At 40.6% G+C, this 25,366-nt stretch overlaps 1 protein-coding gene across 4 annotated transcripts in view; it reads left to right on the forward strand.

Moving 5' to 3' along the window:
* LNX2 (ligand of numb-protein X 2) overlaps window positions 1–25,366 on the forward strand; it is an 87,030-nt gene that overhangs the window by 51,767 nt on the left and 9,897 nt on the right. For all 4 annotated transcript variants that reach the window (XR_003434832.1, XM_027116615.1, XM_027116614.1 and 1 more), the window contains exons 3-8: window positions 1,758–1,984; window positions 3,127–3,326; window positions 8,445–8,813; window positions 12,208–12,345; window positions 15,736–15,913; window positions 20,539–20,770. Coding sequence is in view for 3 of the 4 variants with exons in the window: in XM_027116615.1 (XP_026972416.1) it covers window positions 1,758–1,984; window positions 3,127–3,326; window positions 8,445–8,813; window positions 12,208–12,345; window positions 15,736–15,913; window positions 20,539–20,770 (1,344 nt within the window). In the remaining variant the exon portion in view is untranslated. The remainder of the gene's footprint in view (window positions 1–1,757; window positions 1,985–3,126; window positions 3,327–8,444; window positions 8,814–12,207; window positions 12,346–15,735; window positions 15,914–20,538; window positions 20,771–25,366) is intronic.

Here is a 25,366-nt window from a genome sequence, read left to right on the forward strand (position 1 = left end):
AACCTTCCTCTATTCCCGGGTAGGATCATTCTTCCATATTCTTACATAGTATCATTTTTAATATCTTTAATTCCTGTTAACGATTTGCTGCCCTACTGGGAACTTAAGTATACCTGTTTCTTCACCTCTCTAACAATCTTAAGTTTTGCTTTTTAAATTTGTTTTTCCATGTTTAATAACTATATCCTAGCCTTTATGGTTATTTAGTTTGTAGGATTTTTTTAGTTGCTTGTTAGGCTCATTCCCAGGTGTTCACATCGTTTGTATTTCCTCTTCAATTCCTGTTCCTAGTCCTTCTATTCCATTAAAGACTAGCCATTGGCCATGTAGATATTTGTGTATGATACATATTTTGAGAACTAAATCATTACCTGTCTTCTTAATCAAACGTATTTTTTCTGATTCAGTTTTTAGTGTCAATTTTTTGTTGAATTAAATTTTTTAAAATGCATTTCTAATTAAATATGCTTACTTGACAAAAGTAATTTTTTCAGTGACATCATTTTCAAACATATTTGCCAGGCCCTTGCAGAAACACTCCCTGGAAGAAAATAATTGGACCCCCTTCTTAGCAAGGTGAAGAGAAAGCATGTCCGGAGAGAGTGTTGAATAAAGAAATCTCATAATGATCCTTTTCAAGAACTTGAAATCCAGGACCTAATATAAATCTCCAGTTCATGAGGGAAATCTTATTACTCTTATCATTAAGGAATAGCTTTCAATTTTAACTGAATTCTGTCCTTAATTTTGATTGAAATTTTAGATTTTTAAGAATCCTGTTATTGAATGAAGGTCTGCAGCCCTAGCCACAAGACTGTCGCCGATCCTGCCCACCCTTTGCTAAACTTCTTACCCCAGCAGGAGAGTAGGTGGGGTCTGTAGAGCCGTGTCGGGGTCTAGGCGCGTGGGCCTGGCTCCTGTACAAATCCCCAGTTCTTCCACCCACTCCTCCAACTGGGCATTATTCGTCACTTTGTCCAGTCAGGGTGTCAGGTGGAAAGAACTGGCACCTTGCAGCACTGCTAACATCTGTGTATAAAGACTTTCTTTAAATGTTTAAACAAACAGATATCTGCCCCTTTGTTGGCCTAAGTAAGTAAAAACAAGCAAGTTAACAGCCCTTATTTTTTGGTGCTTATGTAAGTTTCCCCAGTACTTAGAAGTATATTCTTCAAGTTTCATAGCATATCTGTAATTCCACTGTTGCAGTTCTGTTTTTACAAACCAGGAGATATGTTTTCCTCTCCTCCCATGCCTGTCATAAATTTGAGCCTTTGCTGTGCCTTCCTGCAAGTGGTAAAGCTTCAGATGTATTTCCACCCACTAACAGGTGATGTGCAGTGTTGGGTGTGAGAGCGGAGCGGCAGGGTGCTCAGGGTCTAAGGCAGGACGCAGGGGGCTTGTGGAGGAAGGTGCTGGTTTCCAGTCCTGTGGTCCAGCCGTTTAACCTGTAAAAGGGGCTATGAAATCAGAACCTCAGGATGATTCTCACAGTGCAGGGAGAACTGTACTGGTGTACTACACTGTGTATGTTATTTCTGGTACTAATAGATTCCTGAGTACATGTTTGTGCAAATGCCTTGTTTTAGATTTGCTCCGTGGAGTGGTAAGAACTTCGTTTGAGTGGAAATGCTTGTGGGTACTTCCAGGTGCTTTTTGCGTAGAAGCCATTGCCATTGTTTTGTTGTGGTACAAACTGTTAATCGCTTTTTTTTCCTTTCACATCATCTGGAAACCACCTGACGCTCTCTTTCTAGATGCCCTGGAGCTTCTCATCAGAGAGTTGCCCTGGAGAGACGGAAAACTAGTAAAGCTCAGACGGAGATCGAGAATGAAAATGGAACCATGGTCATAGATCTTCCAGCTACTTTATCACCCGAAGCGGACTGTTCAGGGCCGACCCTGACATCGGCGTCCCTTCCCGCCTGGACAGAGGAGCCTGGCCTGGACAACCCCGCCTTCGAGGAGAGCCCTACCGGGGACAGTACGTGTCGGCCGCCTGTGTTCCTCGCCTCTTCTCAAACCGGGCGTTGCCTTCCTCCCCACCACTCCCTGCTGCTCTCCCAACATGCGTTTTCTTTCCTCTTTAAAAAATTAATTTTGAGATATAATCCACATAGCACATAACTCACCCTTTAAAGTGCACAAGTCTGACAGTTTGCAGTTTAGAAGCAGAGCTCAGAACTTACTCTGAGGAAGGTGACCCTTCCCTCCCTCTTCTGTTTAGTCCATGATTCACTGGTTGTTAACCTGCTTCTTACTAGATGTTTGTGTGCAAACGCTTGTTGCTTCTTGACTAAGAAAACAACAACATCAAGAGCAACAAAAATAATACCGCAAATTAGGCACTCCCTGTGTCACACGTGTGCCGGACCCTTCCCATCCGTTAGCTGACTAAATGCCGCTGACGGTGCTGGGAGCTGGTTTGTGACAGGAGAGGCCTAAATCTTGAGACGAATTGGTCGGCTCGTGCCGCCGGGGAAGGGCTGGGTGTATATCTGACCCCACGGCCACGCCCGTGACTATTGCTCTGCTCTGGTGGCCGCCACGAATCTGACTGTACAGCCACTAGGAGTGAACAGAAGGCCTGTAGTCATGGATCTTGGACACGTCTTGATGGTTGGCTCTAGGCATTTATTTTTAAATATACTTTTCTTGAACAAATTCCAAATCTTACTACAAATTCAAATTTTTCCTGCCCCAGCCATAACCCTTTTCCAAGAGCCACCCCTTCTTAGAGCCTTTGGGACTCCTCTCTCACCCCGTGGCGATCACATACCACAGAGTCGTCTTTATGCTTCTTTGCACTGTTTACACGTGTTCCACCGACCAAACCGTCTCTCGTCAGTTAGGTCGAGATGACGTTCTCTTACTATTGCTCCATCAGATCACTGTGATCTGAGACGTAGTAACCGCTTGTGATAATTTGCTGATCACCTTTGGGACAAGAAATGTTTAGATAATCTTAACAGATACTTTTTGTCATTCTGCTTTCCTTATCCAGCGGTATTGCATAGTTCTTTACCATCTGCTAATGTAAGATGACTTATTTACCTGAAGATGATAACCAAAATATAAAATGTTTCTCTTTCCATCTATTTCTCTCTCTCATTTCTAACTTGGCAGCCACACAGCAGCCACTTAGTTTACCAGAAGGCGAAATCACCACAATTGAAATTCACCGGTCTAATCCTTATATTCAGCTAGGAATTAGCATTGTGGGTGGCAATGAAACGCCACTGATTAACATTGTTATCCAGGAAGTCTACCGGGATGGGATAATCGCCAGAGATGGGAGACTTCTTGCTGGAGACCAGATTCTTCAGGTATCCGTTTTAATTACTGTGTTAACTTGCGCTCTTTTGTTCTTATTCATAAGTTTAAAACAGAACATTGTGGGCTTCCCTGGTGGCGCAGTGGTTGAGAGTCCGCCTGCCAATGCAGGGGACGCGGGTTCGGGCCCCAGTCCAGGAGGATCCCACATGCCGCGGAGCGGCTGGGCCCGTGAGCTGTGGCCGCTTCGCAACGGGAGAGGCCACAACAGTGAGAGGCCCGCATACCGCAAAAAAAAAAAAAAAAAAAAAGAACATTGTGGTACTGTGGAACTTGAGTTGTATATAGGTTAGTTTTACTGCTATTATATGCAAAAGAAGTCAGAATTTATCTGTAATTTCTTCTGTTTCCCCATATGCATGGAATGTAGTTTTTCTCCCTACTTTATTTCCAGTCCCGCATGTGGCTGTGCTTGCAGTGCTTGGGCTCTTGGGGCCGGCTGGGCTCTTCCCGGCTTGGTCTGCAGGGCTGGCTGGTTCAGAGCCGTCCCACCCATGCTGACATCCTCTGATCCCAGATCCAGTGTTCTCATCCACCCATCACCTGCATTGTCTAGTTTACCTTCCTCTACTACACTGATTACGACCGTCTGTAAAAGACAGACCGTGCAGCACTGGTTAGTTACAATTTATACCATGGGATTTAAGCCGGAATTCAGAAACCATGCCTGTCTCCTTGGCTCCCTAGTGTGCACTCCACCCTTTAACCCTTGGTGCTACCCTCACCTTCTCTGTCAGAAGATGACATTTAAGAAAAAACAGCTATTCCCCAAAAAGAACTAGCTTGGGACAAGGTGTTGTTTTCTTAGAGGGCACGTGGGGCTGAGGGGAGAAGGAGGGGAGGATTCTTCTGTATGGGACTGGACTTCTGTGGCTACTGGCCTGGGTATTTGAGTCATACAAGTGTAGATGATAGTTGAAGCTAAAAGAAATAGTAACCTCCAGAAGGAGAGAGAAGAAATACAAGGAAAACTATCTTCTAGGAACCCAAGCTCCAGGACTCCTCCCTCCTTCGTTGTTTGGTCCTCACCATGATGTGTTGACACCCACCCCTCATTCCCCCTTTCCCTGCTCCCTCTTCAGTCCAGGCCCCCACTGCTGTGTCTAACTCTGTACACACCCCACCAGACGTCCCTGCCGCCCAGCTCTCTGCTCTTCAATCCGACAGAATCACTGCCAGCTTAATATATCTGTAACTCTGCTTTCCTTGGGAAAATGTGACTAGAGCGTCACACCCAGACTGATTCATATTCACGGTCCTCTGTGGTCTCTTGCACAGCCTGTCATTTTCATCTTAACCCTTCCTTTTTGTTTCACGCATAGCAGCGGTAATGTTCTAGGCACTGTACTAGCCACTGAGAATGCAACTAAGAGCAAGGTACTCCCCCAGTCCTCATGGAATTTATAATCCAGTGGAAAAGCCAGACATGGCAGTCTTCTTGCCGCCACCTCACTCCCGATTCCAGGCTGTCCCACCGTGCTGGCTTGTCCACCTTCATCCTTAAGAGCTTTGCTCAGCCCTTCTCGCCCGTTCTGACCCCTCCTTACTTGAATTACTGACAGTGTTCACTGCTTTACTCTTCAGCTCTTGGCGTGTAATCACAGTGAACTATTTAAATGGGCTTGGCTTTGTGTGGTGATTGCAGCCACCCTAACAGTACCAGTTGTGATACAGATTTCTCATAGTGCTGTGCATGTCATAAGCACAGGAAATACTTGCTGAATCAGTAAAAGAGTGGACTTGGCTATAACATCCTGTCGGGAATAGCCATCTCCTTTATTAAAACAAAACTTGGACCCTCTAGGAATTTTTCCACTCCCACTTGCACGCTGCCCCTCACGGTGTGTTATTCCCACTTTAACACACTCAGGCCCCAAACCCTTCCTTCATTGCCCTTAGCAAGGCTGACACAGACTGAGCTTTCTAGCAAGGTTTTGTTTCTTACTAAATACTAAGAAGAAGTAGGGGGTACAGGAAGTGTAACCAGTCCCGCTTATATAAAATCAGCTTCCTGATCATACCGTAGCTAGCTCTTCACTGTGTTTACTAGTAAAAGATAGCTATTTACTGTATGCTGTATTTGCTGTCATTTTATGACATTAGTACTCTGGCTGTGCCAGGCTGGCAAAACCTTCCCTGTGTTCCCGACTTCCCAGCTCGCAGTCCGAGTCTGCTGGCCGCCCTGACATTTTGACACCCGGGTGGCCCAGACCAGGAGAGCCCGGTGGCTCCTGTCTGCAGCTCATACAGCGTTCTTTCTCTCTCCCATTTTCTCCCACTTCCAGCCTCTCTATTAATAAGTGTGCATTCATTTTTGTGTTTTCTTTTTTGCTACCAGTGATGTACTAGCATTGGGTATTAACATTTGTATATATTTCTCATTCTTTTCCTAAATTCTAAAGGTAAAAACAAATGCTTTGGGTTTTTTTGTTTTGTTTTTTTGCGGTACGCAGGCCTCTCACTGTTGTGGCCTCTCCCGTTGCGGAGCACAGGCTCTGGACGCGCAGGCTCAGCGGCCATGGCTCACAGGCCCAGCCGCTCCGCGGCATGTGGGATCTTCCTGGACAGGGCACGAACCCGCGTCCCCTGCATCGGCAGACTGACTCCCAACCACTGCGCCACCAGGGAAGCCCCAAATGCTTTGTTTTTATCTGCATTTCTTTGAATACCATTGAGGTTAAATAGTTTTTCAGGCTTTATTTGCTAATATATTTCAGCAGCGGGCCTTTTACTCTTCTATTTTAGAGAATTGTGTTTAGTAATATAATTGAATCCTTACAACTCAAGTAAAATTAGTTATCTGAAATTATTGACTGCATTTTTGGAAATTAACTCATAGCTATAAATTTACATTGTAGAAATTCCAAGGCACTATTATTGTTTACGGAGGCACACATATTAATATCTCTAGTAATGATCATCTTAATAAGTCCAGTTGAATGATTCAAATTGGTAAGAAAAGTAAGAACACATAACCTGGTTAATGGATTCAAAAGGATCTCTCCTACTGTGGGCCCTGACTTCTGCTCGGCCTCTGACTGGTATGCTGGAGCCAGTAAGTAAAGCCACGCCCCTTGCCCAAATGTGGAGTATTTATGGTCATTCAAAAGTAAACGCTGGGAAATAAGGCTGCTTGGAATTTTTTTACTACCTGGTTTACTACCTGGTCCAACTCTGTATAAGATACATAAATAATACAGTGAGCCCATCTGAGAATCCCCAGGAGTGGGAAAGACGGTTTATTTATAGAGCAAAGAGCTGTCAAGCCGCCTGTGCTTCTATTTCAGCAAACTGTGTGCAGTGACAGGGTGTGGCCTTCGGTCTCCCCGCATCACTCACTCACACACACACACACACACACGCGCGCACACACACACACACACACACACACACACACCCCTTATTCTACTAAATAGCCTCTTGGAAGAGGAGACCCATATAACCTTCAAGGCCTTTTGTGATGCAGCCTTTTGAGCAGTTTGAAGAAAAAAATTAGTTATAAATTACATCAGTGTCACTATTAAAGATAATATAACTTTTGAAGTATTTTCAGTTTGATCCATCATCAGTGACTGAGGCATGTTCAGTTTTGAAGGAAAATAATTGCAGCCATATGTTCACTGCATTGGTACAAAACACATTTAGCCGAAGTGGTAGAGTTTACTATTGCTGGTGCTATTTTTACGAAGCCTGGAGACAGTATTTTATCTGGTCTCTGCTTTCTCTGCCTTTTGCCAGCCACCACACATTCATGAAGGAAAAAATCTTCCAGCTGTGGGATATTCCACACCTACTTCCCAAGGATACTGTGAGGCTGCATGGTTGCACACGGCTATGGCTGGATTTCAGCCAGATATTTCGTAAAGTCATTTGTGATATACCTGAATATAAGACGGAAAGCTGTGAGCCTAGAGATAGGTAGCTCTTAGCTGAGTAGCCAGAAATGATGGTTTTTGATTAATGGATTCATGTCAGGCTAGTTTTTTTAGAAACTGCCTTAATTCTCTACTTGACCCTGTATTCCGTGTTTTTATTGAGGGCTTGGATGGCTACCAAATGCACAGATGTTGCAGACTTGGGAGAATAGCAACTTTGTGTATGCCATCTATGAATTTGATGACTGAATTTTTAAAGATGCCAACAGGCCAAAATGAACAAAATTCAAGTTAACAGTGTTCAAAACTATCAACCCTAGATTAACAGAAAGGGGGGAGGTCTGGCTTCACATAGATTTCATGTGAAAAAAATTTAACCTCACACCTAACCCAGAGCCTGTCACATAACCGGTGTTCAGAGCGCTGGTTCCCCCTCACTTTCACCTCAGGCAGATTCAGAGGAGCTCTCACTGTGATAAATACCAAGAACTGTGCTAATTCCTCTAACTAGGTAAATAACTGAAGGTGGGTATATTTTCTCAGTGACGTTACAGGTCCAAAGATCAGTCACTGTACTTATTTCAAGGTTATAAAGTTTAATAAGTAAATGTTCTGTATTAAATTATGCTTATTTTATAAGATATGTTACACTTGTGTGCCAGATAATTAGTGGAATTATGATTATCGGCTCTTCTTTAAAGTAAAAGTCACTCATCTAATATAAGGCTGTATACTTGAGTGCACCACTTTCCTTAAAACTGTTTTCTCTAGCTTAAGTGTATTTCATTTTGGAAAAGTAACTTTGTAATCCAGTAGCACTTCAGTTTCTGTCCCACTAGAACTAGTCTTTCACGAGCACTTGCCCTGTCTGATGTTGTCTAGTCGTGCACTTCCTGACCCTGTGAAGTGGATGGTAAACACGTTTTACAGGTGAGGAAACAAGTTCTGTAATTTGCCCGAGGTTATCCAGTTATACGGCAGAACCAAGGACCCTCATTTAAGACTATCATTAAAGCCTGTGATCTTGACGACTATTCTCTACTTAATGCTAGTCACTGTAAGTTAATTTTAGGAACGCTGTACGTTTTAAAATGTCTTTGGAGTGCTTGTCTTTGTAAGTAACGATTGTGTATCATTTTCACAACGTCAAGTTTCCTTCGGAACCCTTATATGAACATTGCTACAAGCTGGGAGGATAAAAGATTGTCACGCTTCGGCCGTCACCCTCTTTTCCAGGTCAACCACCACAACATCAGCAGCGTGTCCCACAACCACGCCCGCGCCGTGCTGTCGCAGCCCTGCAGCACGCTGCACCTCACTGTGCTCCGGGAGAGACGCTGCGGCGGCCGCGCGCACAGCCGCCCCGTGGGCGGCTCACCCCCGGAAGAGGTTTTCCAGGTGGTTCTTCACAAACGGGACTCTGCCGAACAGCTCGGCATCAAACTCGTCCGAAGGACCGACGAGCCGGGCGTCTTCGTCCTCGACCTGCTGGAAGGGGGGCTGGCGGCGCAGGACGGCAGGCTGAGCGGCAACGACCGGGTGCTGGCCGTCAACGGCCACGACCTGAAGCACGGGACACCCGAGCTGGCTGCCCAGATCATCCAGGTGAGGCCCCTCGCGCCCGCTCCAGGCCCTCAGCCTTCCTGCCATCGCGCAGCCTTGGTTCTCACTAGCAGGGGACACAGGGATCCAGGGGGTGCTTGAGACTTCGCTGGACAGGCGAGCACAGCTACCTAATTCTTCACAGTCCACACCAGTCTAAGCTCAGCCCAGGTGACTCCCTTCTGGTGTGCACACCCATGAACTTGTAGGCGGGCTGTTTCTGGAGGAAAGGCCCTACGGTTTCACGTGGCAGATGGCAGTGTCCACACTTCACAAGGGAGAAGGTGAGACCCCCAAGGAGCTGTGGTCACCGAGGGTGTAGCTCACCTGGTCTCTTCACTCACCTCTCACCTTTACTGCACAATCCATGAAAATGAGGGGGAAAATCACTTTTTATTCAGAGCAACTTATTTCTATAGTGCCTTTTTTTTTTTAAAGGAATTCAGAGCATTTCAAACACATAATATTGTCCTCACAGTATCTCTGGAGGTAGTCATGATTAGAGAAAAAACATGTTTTTAGTAAGAGCATCAAAGCAGATACATTAAAACCATCCGAGAAGATCTTTAGGCTCTGCAGCGTGCTGTGGCGTTTAACGTGGCTGTCTCCTGCAGCCTTGTACGAGGGTGAAGCAAAATGGGAGCGTTTAAGCGAGCACCACACACACTACCAGTGGAAACCATGCATTAGTTAATATAACCGAACTTTTGGAATTAAGGTCGGTTGATAGTCACGAAAATAGGTATATATATATACATAGAATCAAATAACAATGAGATGTTAACACTAAGAAAACCCACGTCTCACTCCCCTTTAACCTACTGCCTTTTCTCCCACTTTTTGGTTCAGTATAGCCTTAAGGAAACACACACACACGCTCACAGCCATATTGCATTGAGAGGCGGTTCAGGTATTGGTTTTATTTCATAGACTCGAGGCTTAAAAAAATTGAATGCCTTGAAATCCCCTCAAATCAGAGGCAGCATTCGGGGCACCGGGAGCTTTACCTGTGGATCACGCCAGCCGCTGCACTGCTGAGATCAAGTTCATCTTGCGGGGGGCAGGGGGAGAAGAAGAAAGTTAATCCATTTTGGGGATTTGTTAACAGAAATAGGCAAGTCGAGTGGACTTTCTGAAGTGAGAAGTCCGATCAGTAAGATGGAAAGGAAGAGAGAAATATATTGCCTGTATATATTTCAGGCAATGTTACAGTACACTAATTCCTAAATAGATGGTCCTTACTAGATTTCTAACCAAAATGTAGAAAATATAGTTACACAGGTAGAAAACACATTTAAAATTTTTCATAATATATTTTATTTGGATTTTTATAATGCAAATAGTTGCATATTTTGTGCTGTGATTTTTCCCAGACTATAGAAAACTCAAGTTGCTCAACTTCTTTTTGAAAAAAAATGAAGTCTTATTGAGGATTATAAAAATAACACATATTGCATGTCTAAAAAGGAGCACACTGAAGATAAAATACTGAAAAGAAGTTACAATCAAATCCAGTCTAAACACCCCAAGCTGTATCAATGTTAAGTGTTTGGAGGACATCCTTACAAACTTTTGAGTGTGTATGTCCACAGATAGATACAAATTTACACAGTACTTACACACGTGCTTATCTTGTAAATTCTGAGTTTGCAACTTTGTCAGCAGTATGTTGTGAACTTCTCACCATGAAAGTGTAGAACCCCATCATGATCTTTACTAGCTGATTCAATGTTCCCCTATTGACAGACTTTCATGTTTTGTTTTCATTTTAAGACATTTTGCTAAACTTCCCTCCAGAAAGATCAGATCATACCAATTTATACTCCCAGCATCAGAGTGTACTACTCAACTATGACTTAAGCGTATTGTTATTTGAACATCTTGCATTTTTAAAAATCTTGAATTTAACAGAACTTTTTTTGCTGTGTTTGAATCCCTGACATATTAGATGTGCAATCTGTTTAAAGTCAGCCTAAACCCAAATGTTGGTCCATCATTAAAGTCCTAAATGCCCACTTCCATCACATGCACAGAATTTTGTCTTTCAAAAAATCTAGAATGATTAAGGATTTGTTTCTATTAATAATAGGTTTTGCATATGCAGGGGTTTTCCAGTGAAAGTTGAAATACTAATTAGAGTATTTGGTGGTTATGAGGCAGTAAGCAGTAATGAAACTAATTCTGTACATGTACATTGAAGTAAAGTCACAGATGGAGCGTCTCGCCACTTCACGCCGTGCAATCACATGATGTGAAGTGTGAGAATTTTCAACATCAGGATTCTAGTCTGTATTTACCCCTTAGATCAAGTACCCAGACTCTGTGCTTTGGGAATCTGGCCACGTATTGATTTTCTTTCAGTTATTTTGAGAAACTTGTTTGAAATTTAGTTGAATAAAATGCTTGAATAAGCAAATGTTTTTTAGGTGGACATAAAAATTAACACTTATTCTCCAGTTTAAAAACTAAAAATAATACAGTGATATATGTCAATTTATCTCAATAATACTTGGGGAAAGAACTGAAAATAGTGATTTCTTAACATTACTGACTGTAATCATGGGGGAGGTCCCCACTTTCTACCACAATTCCTTGAAAGCAGGCCATCATAATTTCCCATAGGAGTAATAATGCAATTGGGAATTGTGGTCATGACCAAGAGTCACCTTCAAATAAATCAGGCCTGTACTTTAAAAGCAAAGATAAAATAACTTTTAAAAATAGATGTACATCTACGTTTAAAATATATATGGATATAGATAATGGGCCTCTAAATTTAAAATGACAGTCACAAACCTCTAATACGATAATTAACACAGGTGTGTGTGCAATATTTATATAAATACAATCTTATACAGGATCTCTAGAATCATTCTTTCCAGGATTATTTAAGCTGATGTCCTATTTTTGACTCAAACTTATAGCAAACAGAAACAAAGCTGTGCATAGTTTCACTGATTATTACTTCCAAAATAGCCACCATGGAATTTATTTGTAAAGTCGCAGTGGATTTTAATCAGGTTTCGAATCAGTTCTTCCTCTTTTATTCTTTCCTTTGCTCTCTCCCTCACAACGCCAAGGCCAACCTTGAAGGGGCAGAGAAGTATCAGAAGAAAGTTACCCTTCAGGAAATCATGGGGAAAGAACAAGGGCAGTTTGCTTTGCCTGGGTTGTTGTGGAAGCGGGCTTGGGGAGAGTCTGTCCAAGAGCCGTGCACATGCGTCTCAGCTGCAGACGTCTTAAAACATGAGCTCACGAGAAGAGCTCCCTTCTCCGACCACCGGGTGCCTGCAGTCCCCCCCAGGCAAGGCACTGGCTCGGTGAGGAGTGCCTGTGCTTTGTGAAATGAGAAGCATCTTTTTAATGACTGGCAGTCGTGTCTGTGTGTTTTCTCCAGGCTAGTGGCGAGAGGGTGAATTTAACCATTGCTAGACCAGGGAAACCCCAGCCTGGAAACGCTGTCCGAGAAGCGGGAACTCAGAGCAGCCAGCACCACACACAGCCGCTGCCTTACAACAGACCCAGCTCACATAAGGTAAGGTGCCTTGTTTGTGGTTCTTAATTCATCCACCCTCAAAGGATGATCATTACAAGCTGGGAAGATTTATGAGGGCTGTTAACTCTGTTGGAGAAAGTACACTAGGTGTTTGGGATGTGCAATGTGTTTTGCTGCCTTGGAGAGTGACTGCATTGTCTCAGTCCCTCAACCAGTAGAGTTTCTTGGTGGGGAAGGACCCTCTGCCAGGTGATTGATGAGAAATGTTTGACTGTCCAGAAAAATCTTCGGTTTGTTTAGTTCTGCTTGAAAGTGGGGTTTATCTCGGCTTACTCATTTAAATGTGACAGTTGGTTATGTAACTGAAAAAGCATAGTGAAGACAATGATTGACAGCCTGTACTTAGCAACTGGATAGCTTGCCTACAACAGAATTAGATATGTGCATATTAAACATATAACTCATAAACTTCGATAGCTACATGTATAGCGTATTTTTTGTTATATGAACAGTATAGGAAGACTACCCTAAATATTTTAAAATTCCTGTATGTTGAGGATTTTCCCTGCTTCTTCAGTATTTTACCGGTTTTATAATATATACCAAGGTCATTTACCTGTGCTGAGAATCTTGATACTGTCTCACTTTAGTTGCAGAAATTTAAAAAGGGTGGTAGTTCATTCTTCTTTTTTTTGGTAGTTCATTCTTGATATTGTTTCCTTCATTTGAACTCACTTTCTGGTAGGCTGGGGTTTCTTAACCACTTTCCTACCTACCACTTTCTGGTAGGCTGGGGAGTCTTAACCACTGGACCACCATGGATGTCCCAGGCTGGGGTTTTTAAAATGATGTTTACTCAACTGTGTGAAAATATAAGCTAAATATGAGCTTCCAAAGTCCTTCTCTTTAAGTAAAATTATAAGTTACTAAACAAAAACATCTGTTGGTCTGCTTAAAACCACAGGAAGTTCCCTGTGTGCTAAAATGACTTCTTAAGGTAAGTACAGTATTTGAGAGAATACTTACCTTTGGAATGTCACAGGTACCCTAAGAAAGCATCCCTTAAAGGCACAAGTACTTTTCGCCCATCAGGTTTATCTGGTTTTCAGAGCTCAAGTGGAGACTTGTCACTGGTCTTTGGTTTAGTTAATATTTTTAAGAAAATGTAACCACAGACTTGTTCTCATTTCTGAACTGAAACTGAAAGTATGAAGGAAACCTATAATATTGCCTTCATGATGATGACTATGAAAAAGGAGTTATTGTTTTGGAGTTTTGAATAGTTTCATATGGCTTGTCCTTTATGCATTACATATATATTCCTAAAATTACAATATAAGGCAAAAATTGATTATTGACCCTTTTATGTCACTGAATTTTACAGTAATTTGAACATGAGTGTCTATGACATGATTTTTAAGACAATTTTTAAAACTGTACTTAGTCATCCCAACGTTCATATAGAGAACTCTGCTTATTTGGGGAACATATTCTTCTCTCAACTCTGCTGCTCTTATTGTCTTTAACTTTCTGTGACAACGTTTTAAATAGTAATGCTGAATTTATTCTTATTCTGTGTGCTCTGCAACTCTTATTGGTTAGAACAGCCACATGAAATGTACTTTTAAGTGTTAGCTATTTGCTACTAATATACTGCATTTGTTATATAAAATCCTGATTTAGAAAAATAAGGGTCTCCTAGGGAAAATAAACAGATTCACCAGAAAACGTGTTCAGATGATTATAATCATCATTGAAAATTACAGTATACATTAGCCTGCTACTAGGCCTCTTAGGTAGCTGCTTAGATAAACATTTGTATGATTTAGAACTTTCCTTGAAGTATTCTGAGTATAATCTTTGAAGTCTGGTTTGGTTCCTGAGGAAAAAATAATGTATATATATATCTGAGCCATCTAGAGGAATAAAACAACCACCTTTAACTGATTAAATACCTGCAAGCCAAAATTGCTTATAAATATACTCAAGACTGAGTTTACATGAGTTGTCTTCATAATCAAGTGGGTTTTGCCCAATTTTGAAGGATACTAAGATAGATTTCATACCTTTAAACAGGAGACTGCCTTAGGACATTTCCAAGTTTTCTACTAGGTCATAACATTCTCTAGAAACGCCAGGCTGTTATTGCAGGTGGTTGCCTTAATAAAATTTCAAGAGTACATGGATTCCAGGACCAGAGAAAGGGAGACGGGCCTGCAGTTCCAAGGCCTGAGTCACAGATTTGTCAGCACTTTGAAATAATGTCACACAAGGGATGTTATAATTCCGTAAAGGTAACTCATATTTCTATTGTTGATATCGTTAATAATGTTATTATCTACATTTTCTCAGAGCTGACAAATGTTGGAAACCTTTTGAGACATTAGCTTCCACTGTTACACTTAACGGGACAGTAACCATGTGGTGTGGGGACATATAAACAATATGTGTACATATGTGCACATATGCAAAGCATATGTTTAGATATTTGCATCTGCTCAAATCCCTATGCAGGAACTTACAGTTGTATGATTTGGGGCAAGTTACATGACCTCTCTAAGTTGTTTCCTCATCCACAAAATGGGGCCAATAATAGTACTTACTTTTCAGGACCACTGTGAAGATTAATGAAATGACGCATGTAAAGCTGTGAGCTTTTTGCACATAGTTAAGCCTTCGATAAATGTTATTTTAATATTCATATTGCATATGTACACCTTGATTTTGTTGAATTGTAATTCAGAAAAGTGGTATTTTAGATTCTCCTTTTCTTCCAGGAGTATCTCAGTAACAGGTAACAGTAACAAATGTCAGTAAAAATAGCTTTTCCCTGAGAATATAGTTTGCTGGGGATTTCCCTGTTATTAACTTCAAAAATTCAATTATTTCATATCCTTTTATCTTTTCACAAATTTTGAAGGTAGATTTGCACCTGCTTCACGATTGAGTGCTCTGATAACCCTTGTTAGTCAGAATCAGAAGAGAGCTCTGTAGCTTTTTTCTGGCAGTTAGTAAAATCCACACTTTTATACTATGTCAACTTTTCTCTCAAAGAATATAGGAGAAAAGTGGAAGTAAAATTAATTGGCTTCTCTTCAGAATCTTAAAATTCAAATGCATTATTTACTTTTATATTTGGGCTGAAGGTAATTACACAAATGATATGCTTATTTTACTTTGACTTCCCCTATGTCAACAGTCCTGAGTTTTTCAGTTCCATATATAGTCCTGTGAAAATACAGTAGTCCAAAGTTTGCCATTGTGATCCACAGGGTTCATGGGCCTCTGAAGAACTGTGTATTGCTTTCAGTTCTATAGTGATTTTTTTTAATGACTTTAAAATTGCCACGTTATGTTTTTACTTTAGCTGTCATTACTTCAACTATATATATTATTCATTATCCAATAAATTTTTCCTCTCATGTTCAGGATCTTGCCCAGTGTGTTACATGCCAAGAAAAACACATTACTATAAAGAAGGAACCACACGAGTCCCTTGGAATGACAGTAGCTGGGGGCCGAGGAAGTAAAAGTGGGGAACTGCCCATCTTTGTGACCAGTGTGCCACCTCATGGCTGCCTTGCACGTGATGGCAGAATCAAGAGAGGTAAGCTAGGATCTTGTACAGTTTCACCACATCTCCCAAAGTCAACTCACATTTTTAAAACTAATGTCTACAAAGTTTCCTATTAAACATGGCTTTTTAAAATCCTTTAAAATGTCCTGTACATAATGGAAGCATAAAGCCTCTCTATATAAGGTTAGAAAAATGCCTAGCATAAAGGGAAATTGCTGAAGCTTAATAATCTTTCTAACAGTTACTCTGACTGTTGGATTATTTTATGTTGGAAAAGACCCTCTAAGAGATTTATGCTTCCAGCATTATGGTAGACCAGATACTTTGAAGGATCATCTCACTGAAATACATTTGTTGCCTATTAAAAAGGTGTCTGGGTGGGAGGAGGATCACAGAAGAGGTGGAGCAGAGACAAACTTAATAAAAAGGAGTGGTTTTTAGGGATTAATTCATTCACAATTTCACAACCCCCATTGATTGATACTATATAATTTGTGTGGATGGGGGTGGTAGTGGTAACAGTAGCATTCTCCATACACTTGGTTCACATGGAAAAGTGAGTCTTGAAAGCTATTTCTCCAAAAATGAAGTCATACACAAAAATTAACTGATCCAAGACCTAAATGTAAGAGCTAAAACTTTTAGAAGAAAATCAAGTGTAAACCCTCATGGCCTTGGATTATGCAACAGATTAATCAATGGTTATCATAGATATGACACCAAAAACACAAGCAATAAAGACAAAGAAACAATCAATGAAGCTAAAAGCTGGTTCTTTGAAAAGATGAACAAAATTGATAAACCTTTAGCCAGACTCAAGAAAAAAAGGGAGAGGGTCTAAATCAATAAAATTAGAAATGAAAAAAGGAGAAGCCACAACCAACACAACAGAAATATAAAGGACCGTAGAGACTACTACAAGCAACTCTGTGGCAATAAGGGACAACCTAGAAGAAATGGACAAATTCTTAGGAAAGGTGCAATCTCCCAAGACTAAACCAGGAAAATATAAAAAATATGAACAGACCAATTACAAGTACTGAAATTGTATCTGTCATTAAAAAACTCCCAATAAACAAAAGTCCAGGACCAGATGGCTTCATAGGAGCATTCTATCAAACATTTAGACAAGAGTTAACGCCTATCCTTCCAAAACTATTACAAAAAATTGCATTCTGTCAAGCCACCATCACCCTGATACCAAAATCAGACAAAGATACCACAAAAAAGGAAAATTACAGGCCAATATCACTGATGAACGTAGACTCAAAAATCCTCAACAAAATACTAGCAAACTGAATCCAACAGTACATTAAAAGGATCATACACCATGATCAAGTGGGATTTATCCCAGAGGTGGAAGAATTTTTCAGTGTCCACAAATCAATCAGTGTGATACACCACATTAACAAATTGAAGGATAAAAATCATATGATCATCTCAATAGATGCAGAAAAAGCTTTTGACAGAATTCAACATCCATTTATGATAAAAACTCTCCAGAAAGTGGGCACAGAGGGAACCTACCTCAACATCATAAAGGCCATATATGACAAACCCACAGCTAACATCATACTCAATGGTAAAAAGCTGAAAGCACTTCCTCTAAGATCAGGAACAAGACAAGGATGTCCACTTTCGCCACTTTTACTCAACATAGTTTTGAAAGCCCTAGCCACAGCAATCAAGAGGAGAAAAGGAAATAAAAGGAATCCAAATTGGAAAAGAAGTGAAACTGTCATTGTTTGCAGATGACATGACACTATATACAGAAAATCCTAAACGTGCTACCAGAAAACTACTACAGCTCACCAATGAATTCGATAAAGTAGCAGCATACAAAATTAATACACAGAAATCTGTTGCATTTCTATACACTAACAATGAAAGATCAAAAAGAGGAATTAAGGAAACAATCCCAATTACCACTCCATCAAAAAGAATAAAAATACCCAAGAATAAACCTACCTAAGGAGGCAAAAGACCTGCACTCTGAAAAATAAGACACTGATGAAAGAAATCAAGGATGAGACAGATGGAAAGATATACCATGTCCTTGGATCAGAAGAATCAATACTGTCAAAATGACTGTACTACCCAAGGCAATCAACAGATTCAGTGCAATTCCTATCAGATTACCAATGGCATTTTTCACAGAACAGTAAATTTTAAAATCTGTATGAAAACACAAAATGCCCCGAATAGCTAAAGCAATCTTGAGAAAGAAAAATGGAGCCGGAGGAAACAGGCTCCCTGACCGCAAACTATACTACAGTGCTACAGTAATCACAACAGTGTGGTACTGGCACAAAAACAGAAATATAGATCAACGGAACAGGATAGCCCAGAAATAAATACACGCACTTATGGTCTGTTAATCTACAGATGGCCAAAAGGCATGTGAAAAGATGCTCAACATCACTAATTACTAGATATCACCTCACACCAGTCAGAATGCCCATAATCAAAAAGTCTACAAATAATAAATGCTGGAGGGGGTGTGGAGAAAAAGGAACCCTCCCTACAGTGTTGTTGGGAATGTAAATTGGTACAACCACTATGGATAACAGTATGGAGATTCCTTTAAAAAATAAAAACGGAGCTACCATATCCTGCAATCCCATTCCTGGGCATGTATTTGGAGAACATCATGATTCGAAAAGATATGTGCACCCCGATATTCATATCAGCACTATTTATAATAGCCAACACATGGAAGCAACCTAAGTGTCCATCAACAGATGAATGGATAAAGAAGATGTGGTACATATTACAATGGAATATTACTCAGCCATAAAAAGACGAAATAGTGCCAGTTGCAGCAACATGGATGGACCTAGAGATTATCATACTAAGTGAAGTCAGACAGAGAAAGACAAATATCATACGACATCAACTTATATAGGGAATCTAAAAAAAATACAAGTCAACTTATTTACAAAACAGAAACAGACTCACAGACTTTGAAAACAAACTTATAGTGACTGAAGGGGAAACATGGTGGGGAGGGATAAATTAGGAGTTTGGGATTACAGAACCCTTATAGCTCAATAATAAAAGACAAATAACCCAATTTAAAAATGGGCAACTGATCTGAATAGACATTTCTCCCAAGAAAATACACAAATGGACAATAATCACTTGAAAAGATACTCAGTGACATTAGTTATTGGGAAATGCAAATTCATCGCTAGGATGAATATAGAAAAAAAAAGACAATAACATTTGGCAAGGATGTAAAGAAATCGAAACTCTCATATATTTGCCAGAGAGAATGTAAAACAGTACAACTGTGTTAACTGTGCTGTGTTAGCAGTTCTTCAAAAAGTTAAACAGTTGTCATATGACCCAGCAATTCCATTCCTAGTGAAATGAAAGCATGTTCACACAAAAACTTGTACGTGAAGGTTTATAGCAGTATTTTCCATAATAGCCAAAAAGTAAAAACATCCCAAATGTCCATTTACTGGTGAATGGATGAAGAGACTGTGATTTATCCATACAATGGAATATTATTTGGCCATAAAAAGGAATGAAATATTGACACATTGTACAATATAAATGAATCTTGGAAACATGCTAAGTAAAAGAAGCCAGTCAGAAAAGACCACGTGATTCCATTTATATGAAATATCCAGAAAAGGCAAATCTATAGAGATGGAAAGTAGATTAGCAGTTGTTTAGGACTCAGGGAAGGGAACTGATTACTAATGGGTACAGGGTTTTGGGGGTGGTGATAAAAATTTTCTAAGAATGACATGATGGTTGTACAACTCTGTGACTATAAAACCATAAAATTACAGACTTTAATTGAATGGTATATGAATTATATCTTTAGAAGGCTTTTTAAAAGTTATTCTGTTGTGGAATTTGAGGTAATTTTATTTCCTTCTTGTTATTTTATGTTTTCGAAGTTTTCTACAAAGAGAATGTTTTGCTTTAATAATCTGAAAAACGATGAATTGGGGGAGCAGGATTTTCCGTGGGCTTTCTTAGTACAAACGTTTGTGCTTCCTATAAAACTAATCCTTTCCTTCCTAACCTTTTATATGAGCCTTATTGCTCTTTTTTATTATATTACTTGGCAGAGCAACAAAGACTAGTTTTCTTCTTCAAGCAGGACATGTTCAAATCACAAGTTTCATTTCTTTGTGTAGGCCCAAGGGTATCGTCTCTACATACTGAGATGATTGCACTGAGTGAACTATGTAGGGCTGTCTAGATGTATAAAACCGTATCAATATAAAGTAGAATATATTAAAAATTCCCTTCTAAGAGCAAAAGATCAAATCACTTTCTAATTGGAAGGAAGGGTAAGAAGAGAAATGAAGGTGCCCAGGGCCCGTCCACAGCTATACCAGGGCTGATGATGTGGACCCCAACTGCATTCCAGAGCCTCGAGCCAAACCTTTTCCTACATATTATTACATTGTTTAAAATTTTTGAATTGTTTAAAATTTTTGAATTGTTTTGGAGTGTTGTCCATGAATTGGATTTTTCCTCAGTATTCTAAGAATTATAAAGAGAAAAATGGTCTTTTCCCTTATTATGTCATCTGAGTTTTTGGAACTAACCTTTGTTAATTAGTTTACAGATAACAGGATTTACAGGGAAGTACTCGGTGGCTCATTTTTCTTGCTCCCTTATTTGAACAGGTGACATCTTGTTGAATATCAATGGCATCGATTTGACCAGTTTAAGTCACAGTGAGGCTGTGGCTATGCTGAAGGCCAGCGCCACGTCGCCCACGGTGGCCCTGAAAGCACTGGAGGTGCAGGTTGTGGAGGAGGCCACCCATGGCCCAGATGAGCAGCCCAGCACTGTCAGCGAGAATGAGTATGATGCCAGCTGGTCCCCGTCATGGGTCATGTGGCTTGGGCTGCCCAGGTACTGCAGCTTTTCTGTTGTTTTATGGAAAGTTGCAATTGCAATCTTCATCGGGGTAGCACAGCAAATTAAGAACGAAGCTGAAAAGACTTACCTCTGTTTACAAAAATAAAGCTATTCTGTTCATTCCTACAAAAGGCTCCCCAGTGGGCCAGCTATGAGATTGGGTGGTCAGTCTCTTGCTTAGAACAGCTTTACCAACATTCACTCTGATACATGCTTAGACTTATGTGCATTTTTTCACCGGAAAAAAATAGGTCAAAGTGTGGGGCCTTTCCCTATCCCAGAAGTATTTCTAAAAGCCCTACTCTTCCTACAAAGGAGTGTAAAACTGAGTTTTTATTGGACATAAGAGTCTTTAGGCCACACCCTTGGTGTTCAAGCGTTACTGCTCTTGACCCCCTTTAAGAGGAGGTCACAGCTCATGACCGGCTCACCAGACAGGACATTCTGTAGTTGGTCTGTGTCTGGTCGTGAGACATTTTGGAACCTCCAGGTGGTAGTTGTGTAATTTGGTATTGAGGTAGAGAGGATGTGAATTACCATCTTCATTTGTTTCCAACTCAGTTTAGATTCTTATTGTACAGAAGAATCCTGAAACTGAAATACGATGAAACGTTTTGACTTTTAAACTGGTATGAAAATGACTGATTCTTTAAAATAAGCAATTAAGAATATGCCCGTTTCTGAGCCATCTAGCTTCATGTGGAATAAATTTATAATAACTAGCATTTATACAGTGCTATATGGTTTATAAAGTACTTTCACATGAAGAATAACACAAAAAGCAAGGATATTATTGGATTTCATTTATTAATTTAACTTGCTGATTTGTCCTCTCAGCTAAAAGAAGAAGGAAAAAAAAAAAGTAAGAGGGCATAAAACTGTAATAGAATAACTGTTTCAGGGAACTCTAGGGCCCCTGTGGAGAGATTTTTCATGACAGAGATGATTAACTGCTTCGTATGTTTAAAAACTGATTTTTTTCCCCATTAAAAAGTCAACATAGATTTAAATGGTTCCTATTCAACTCCTGCAGACATGCCATCTAAGTTGTGAGGTGTCAGCTGTCAGAAGGAACCTAACTGATCTTATTAAACACTCAGCCCAGAACTTTGTGTGTGAAGTTGTACCCTCATGCTGAGCAGTTCTGCCCAAGTGCCCAACTCCGCTGCTGCACAGGCCGAGACCAATGGTGTCCTGGAGAAACCCCCATGCTTCTTGTAGCTTTCCTTATTTGTTATTCCAGGCTAGTTTTGGGGTCAGTATCTCTTCCTTTGTTCAGAGCAGTTTCTGATGTGCCAGGAAGAATAACAAAGATTTTAGATGAGAAATGCACAGGATAGTACAAGGCAATCTACAGAGTCGATGCAATCCCTATCAAATTACCAATGGCATTTTTCACAGAACTAAAAAAATTAAAAAAGTTGTATGGAAACACAAAAGACCCCAAATAGCCAAAGCAATCCTGAGAAGGAAAAATGGATAAGTGATCAAGATGGCGAAGTAGTAGGACGTGAAGCTCACCTTCTCCCACAAATACATCTACATGTGGAACAATTCTCACAGAGTATCTACTGAATGCTGGCAGAAGACCTCAGACTGCTGAAAGGGCAAGAAAATCTTCACATAACCAGGTAGGACAAAAGAAAGTGAGACAGGAATCAGGACAGGACCTGTGCCCCTGGGAGGAAGCTGTGAAAGAGGAAAGGTTCCTGCATCCTGGGAGGCCCCCTCACCAGCGGGAAGATTAGCCAGGACAGAAGGGGAGCTTCAGAACCTCAGAGGAGAACGCAGCAGCTGGTTTTATGGCAGCCAGAGCAGTGGGAAGACTGCACAGATGGTCAGTGCCACCACCCTGCACTCCCCAGCCTGAGACACATGTCTGCCCGTGCAGGTGGATGCTGGAACTTGGCCTTTGGAGATCAGACCTGGGGAGAGGACTGGGGTTGGCTGTGCAGAAACAGCCGTGGGGGGTGGGGGGCTGACATCTACTGTGACTGCACCTGAGGGTATACATGGAGGAAGCCTGGGCCACCTCAGACGCCAGGCACCACTGTTTGGGGGATGCACAAGGGGAGGGGCAGGAACTTCCACTGTAGCCTTTTCCCCTGTGTGTGCGCTCAGAGGTCAGGACACTGCCTGCACGGGCTCCAGGAGCAGTAGCAAGCCGCCTCCTGCCCAGATGCCAGGAGCAGTCACAAGCCACTGCCACGTCCCTCCTGGACTACAGGAGTGGTCGTGAGCTACCTCCGCTCCCATCGTGTGCTCCAGGGGTGAGCCTGAGCTGCCACCACCACCCAGAATCCCAGGACCAGGCACCAGCACACTCCCCATCAAGGGGATAATGATCAGCACGTGCTGAGGAAATAGGCGACATGCATCCATACTAAAAACCACCCTCGCACCAAATATATTAAACCCACACACGCTACACAGCAACGCCCCTAAATATAAATAGTGCTCCAAGGCCACAGAGTAAGAGATATATGACTAAATATAAATATAACTAAATATAAAAAATACAATATAAGAAATGTAAGTAAAATGAAGAAGCAGAGGAACCACTCCCAATTAAATGACCAAGAGAATTCCCCAGAAAGAACAAACAATGAAACAGACCTCTTCAGTATTTTCATTATCTCCTTGTTGAAATGGGTGTCTATTAGACTGAAGGAATTAAGAAAGCTGTGGACAGAAATGCAGAGTACTGTAAAAATGAGCTAGAAACTATAAAGAGGAACCAAGAAAAATAAGAAAACTCATTTGCAGAGATGAAAGCTGAGCTAAAGGCAATGAACAACAGAATGAATAAGGCAGAAAAACGAATAAGTGACCTGGAAGGTAGAATAATGAAAATCACCCAGTCAGGACAGCAGACAGAAAACCAAACGAAAAATAATGAAAGCAATATAAGAGACGTATGGGATAAAGTGGGCCAATCTACTTATAATAGGAATTCCAGAAGGGGAAGAAACAGAAAAGGGGACCGAAATGTATTTGAAAAAATTGTGGCTGAAAACTTCCCAAACCTAAAGAAGGAAACAGATATCTGGGTACAGGATAAACAAGATAAACCCAAACAGACCTATACCAAGACATATTATAATAAAAATGGCACAAGTTAAAGAGAAGATTCTAAAGGCAGCAAGAGAAAAAGAGTTAATAATAAAGGAAGCCCCCATAAGGCTATCAGCTGATTTCTCTACAGAAACGTTGCAGGCCAAAACAGAGTAGCAAGATTTCAAAGTCCTGAAAGGGAAAAATACGCAACCTAGGATACTCTACCCAGCAAGATTATCATTTAGAATAGGAGAGAGAAAGAATTTCTCAGACAAGCAAAAACTAAAAGAATACAGCAATACTAAACCTATCCTAAAGGAAATATTGAAAGGTCTTCTCCAAATGAAAAAGAAGAATCTATAGAAAAGAGAAAGTCACAAGTGGAAAGTAAATCACTTAAATAAGCCAGTACACAGATTAAAAAAAAAAATTCTGTGAAAGTGATGATAATCACAATGAACAGCAAAAGGATGAACATGAAGATGTTAAAGAGGACACCAGAATCATAAAACGTGGGGGAGGAGAGTAAGAAAATGTAGACTTTTTTTTCCTAGAATGTGTTTGGCAGTCATAATATAGGCTCAATCTAAGGCAAATAGATATAGGAAGGGGGTAACATACTTGAAAAACAGGGTTAACCACAAATCTAAAGTATACAATAGATTCACAGAAACCAAAGAGAACATAAGTATAATACAAAAGAAAATCATTAAACCACTAAAGAAAAAGGGACAAAGAAGAAGTATAAAACCAATGAGAAAACAAGGTTTAAAATGGCAGTAAATACGTATCTATCAATAATTACCTTAAATGTCAATGATTAAATGCTCCAATCAAAAGATACAGAGTAGCAGATTGGATTAAAAAAAAAAAAGAGCCCACAATATGCTGCCTACAGGAGACCCACTTTAGGGCAAAGGACACATACATTGAAAGTGGGGGAATGGAAAAAGATATTTCACGCAAATGGAAATGGCAAGAAAGCGGGGGTTGTAATACTCAGACAGACTAGACTTTAAAACAAAGGCCGTAAAGAAAGATAAAGAAGGACACTATATAATGATAAAAGGATCAGTACAAGAAGAGGATTTGACACTAATCAACATATATGTATGTACCTATTGTAGGAGCACCCAAATACATAAATACTAACAAACAAAGGGAGAAGTGGACAGGAATACAATAACAGTAGGAGACTTTAACACCCCACTCACATCAGTGGACAGATCTTCTAGACAGAAAATCAGTAAAGCAATAAAAGATCCTAACTGATAGAACAGAACAGTTAGACTTCATTTATATATTCAGGACATTACAACCAAAAAAACCCCAGAATACACAATTCTTTTCAAGTACACATGGAACATTCTCTAGGATTGACCACATACTAGGGCAAAATACAAGCCTCATCAAATTTAAGAGTATAGAAATTATCTGAAGCATCTTTTCTGACCACAATGGCATGCAACTAGGAATTAACCACAGAAAAAGAAATGAGGGGGGAAAAATGGTTACATGGAGACTAAACAATAT

The sequence above is a fragment of the Aethalodelphis obliquidens genome, unplaced genomic scaffold (assembly GCF_003676395.1).
Source record: "Aethalodelphis obliquidens isolate GAN/ISIS:26980383/991018 unplaced genomic scaffold, ASM367639v1 scaffold16, whole genome shotgun sequence".
NCBI classification, from domain to species: domain Eukaryota; kingdom Metazoa; phylum Chordata; class Mammalia; order Artiodactyla; family Delphinidae; genus Aethalodelphis; species Aethalodelphis obliquidens.